Source organism: Castor canadensis, chromosome 5, assembly GCF_047511655.1.
Source record: "Castor canadensis chromosome 5, mCasCan1.hap1v2, whole genome shotgun sequence".
In the NCBI taxonomy this organism is placed as follows: domain Eukaryota; kingdom Metazoa; phylum Chordata; class Mammalia; order Rodentia; family Castoridae; genus Castor; species Castor canadensis.
In genome coordinates this window covers 9,805,141-9,808,920 of record NC_133390.1, presented here as the reverse complement: position 1 = coordinate 9,808,920, position 3,780 = coordinate 9,805,141, and the positions used below count along the sequence as shown (strand labels likewise).

The following is a 3,780-nucleotide window of genomic DNA, read 5'->3' as shown; positions in this document are numbered from 1 at the left end:
GATGGTGACTGGGCAGTGGCAGTACAGATGAAAAGCAGATGGACTTGATAAGTGATGCTGGGGGTGTTTCTTTGCATCACTCACATTCACTTTCTGAAGATTCTTCTCTCAAGTATGGATAGATATACTCATCTCCTTAGGATACTTGAGACAAAGCAGTCTACACCTAGGAAATGGAAAAAATTGGAAAGTCCACCGGTGCCTCTTGCAATCTTTTGCTTCAATGCTGTCTCAATCCCCACAATTCATAAATGAGTCATCACTTCATTAAATTAATTTTTTCTGGCACTGGGTCTTGATCTCAGGGCCATGGGCTTGCTAGGCAAGCCCTCTACCACTTAAGCTGTGGCCATAGCCCTTTTTGTTTTAGTTATTAATAGGGTCTTGAGTTTATGCACAGGGTGGCTTAGACTGCCATCCTCCTATTTATACTTCTTGCTTAACTGGGGTGACAGGCATGTGCCACCATGCTCAAACTTTTATTGGTTGAAATGGAGTCTTATGAACTTTTTGCCTGGGCTGGCCTCAAACTGCCATCCTCCCTATCTCTATCTTCCGATCAGCTAGGATTATAGTCACGAGCAACTGTACTTGACTTTCATTAAACTAATTTTTGTTGAATGCTGTGAATGCAGCATTGTGCTAGCTGTTGTGAGTATGCTGATCTTTTTAAGAACAAAAGTAATGTTAAGATTACTGATGAAAATTTGGCACACGAGAAAAAAATATGTATATAAGCATAACATCCACTAGTTACATTTCGATCTATTTACTTCATCTTTTCCCCATTTTCATGTTTATACATTTATTTACATATATGTATGTATCATAATGTATATAGTCTTATGTCCCCATTAAAATTTTATTGTAATTACATATGCAAAAAATCAAGAACGTGTATAAGATAAATTTAAAGGATAACAAAATATGTACTCAGTCAATCGCCAGACAGGTAAAGAAAAAATAATATTACTCTCCTTGCATGACCCTCTCTTAAGATAGGCAGGGAAAGGAACTTAACCTTGTTCACCAATTTTATCATTTAAATCACAGCAGCAGGGAAACATGCCTACTTTATCCAACTTCACACAGACGCTGGAAGATGTCTTCAAGAGGATTTTTGTCACGTATATGGACAACTGGCGCAGGAACACGACAGCAGAGCAAGAGGCAATCCAAACCAAAGTTGATGCTGAGAACTTCTACTATGTCATCTTGTACCTCATGGTGATGATCGGAATGTTTTCCTTCATCATCGTGGCCATCCTGGTGAGCACGGTGAAATCCAAGCGACGAGAACACTCTCACGACCCCTACCACCAGTACATTGTGGAGGACTGGCAGGAAAAGTACAAAAGTCAGATCTTGCACCTGGAAGAGTCAAAGGCCACCATCCATGAGAACACGGGCGCAGCAGGGTTCACAATCTCTCCTTGATTAGAGAGAAAGGGACAAAGCCCACCTTGGACATGCAGACATGGGGAGATGCCTATGTCACCAAGTAAGTCCAAATAGTCACTGCTTAAAAGAAAGTGACTTCTTCTTTCTCTGAGAATTTTCATTGCCATTATGTGGCTGGCCATCTGAGACAGGTGACATTTCAATCTCAGTGATTTATGCTGGCTTATTGGAATGATATTTTGTGCTGAAGACTTCTTTTACTTTCTATGCAATGTAAATGTCATTTAAATCAATGTCAATAGTGAAAATAAAGCCAAATTTGAATCAAAGGGCTTGGGCAGTGGCAGTGGGGATAGGAAAGTGAGATTTACAAATCACCAAACCTTCTTTCTCATAAAATATTAGTTTGGATGTGACAAATTCAATTTAGGAACAACTCAGATGTATTATTCAGAAGGTGAGGTTCAAAATCTATCACTTCTCACTGAACTGACATACAAACATTTACTGATTAATTTATGAGTGCAGATGTTGAAGTGATGAATGAACACAACCGTAAGGTTACTTCACATTTATTGTTTCCCTGGTACTTAACTGATTTGGAAGTCTGAAGACAGAACAAACATCACAAAAGGCAAATAATCCATCTCAGGGAAGTCAAATATTTAAAAGCACCTAGGGCAACAGAAGCATACTTTTAAGCTAACACTTAAAATTTTTGTAGAAAACTAACCCTTACAAGCTCTCAGTACTTGCCTAGCCAGCACAAGGCCCTGTGTTCAAAGCCCATCATTGGTGGAATAGCGGTGAGCATAGCTGCCTTCCTGTGTTCAAAACCCCAGTACCGCCAAAGCATAAATGTTCTCAGTATTTAAGAAAAAGATAACAGAATTATGACATTGCTTTATAGTCTTCTCATTCAATTTTATTGTCTTCTATTTGGAATCACTTATTTTCATTTAGTTTGAAGAAAGTAAAAGTACAGAAAGTGTCTAAATTGCAGATATCTGTTGAAAAGGTAGAAAGAAACTGCTTAGTATTTTGCGCCCATGGTGGGGGGCAGGCATTGGGGAGGTGTTGGTCAGAGGATACAAAATTTTAGTCAGATAGGAAGGATGAGTGCAAAAGATCTGCTGTACAGGGTAGTGACCAGAGTTACTAATAATGTATTGCATTCTTTAAAAATACTAAGAGAATGGATATTAAGTGTTCTTCCCACAAAAATGGTAACTGTGAGGTAATGCATATGTTAACTAGTCATGTATGTGTATATACTTCATATTATCATCTTATACATGATAAATACATATAATTTTATCTGTCATAAAAATAAATATTCTGCACCATGGAAAGCACCTGTGGTTCCTGTCAGATCATTTCATTTATAAATGAGGAAACTTTATAGTCCACTGAGATGAGATGATTTCATTGGCTAATTCAATTGGGCCATGCTTATCTATTTGGGTTACCGGCCTGGAACCCAGGAATATAGATGTGAACGAGATCCTCTGAGCTGTGAGAATTCACCCAGGAGAGAGGCAGACAGATTCATAATGGTGTGATGAGGTCACAACACTGACCAATATGAAGTAGACGGTGTGAGCATGGACAGGACAGCAATCCTAACTTGGGTCAAGTTCTTTCCTCTCAGAGCAGCTAAGAGTAGAAAGTCCATGGCAAAGAGAGATGTGTGGGCTTTTAGAATCATGTAGCTTCATACCTCATGTCCTTCCCCTTCTTCATCCAGGGCAGAGCAATTGTGAGCAGGGCCTCAAGCTTCAGGGTACAAACACAAATTAAAAAGGAGATCTTCAAAACATGCTTGTAGGACAGCCAGGCATGGTGGCACATGCCTGTAACCCCAGCTATTGAGGAGGCAGAGTCCAGGAGGATTAAGGTAGAGGCCAACCAGGGAAAAAAATTAGAGATCTCCATCTCAACAAATAAGCTAGGTGTGGTGGTACACATGTATAATCCTAACTGTGGGAGGCATAGGTAGGATTGTGGTCCAAGGTCTGCCCCAGGCAAAAACCCAAGATCCTATCTAAAAAATAAAAACAACTAAAGCAAAAAGAGCTGCAGTTGTGGCTCAAGTAGTAGAGCACCTTCCTAGCAAGCATGGGGCCCTGAGTTCAAGCCCCAGTACTAAAAAAAAAAAAAAAAAAAAACCACTTATAACAACCATCTTAAGTCTGTTTTCTGTTGCTATAGAATACCTGAGACCAGGTAATTCACAAAGGTTTGTTTTTGGCTCACGGTTCTGGAGGCTGGGTAGCCCAAGAACCTGCCACTGTCATGTGCTAGGCTTCTATGTGCTTGGGGAGAGCCTTGTGCTGCTTCACTCATGGTAGACAGGGAAGGCTAAGCAGGTGTGCAGAG

The 3,780-nt window shown here is 40.1% G+C and overlaps 1 protein-coding gene across 1 annotated transcript; it reads left to right on the top strand.

The window, feature by feature from the left end:
• Positions 1-952: 952 nt before the first annotated feature.
• Kcne2 (potassium voltage-gated channel subfamily E regulatory subunit 2) lies at positions 953-2,353 on the top strand. The gene has a single exon (XM_074072735.1). It carries the CDS (start codon positions 1,066-1,068, stop codon positions 1,435-1,437), a length of 372 nt encoding a protein of 123 aa, XP_073928836.1. The 5' UTR covers positions 953-1,065; the 3' UTR covers positions 1,438-2,353.
• Positions 2,354-3,780: the final 1,427 nt, after the last annotated feature.

Bases quoted from the DNA above. Each gene is read 5' to 3' on its own strand.
- Kcne2 (XM_074072735.1), top strand. From the start codon at position 1,066: ATGCCTACTTTATCCAACTTCACACAGACGCTGGAAGATGTCTTCAAG.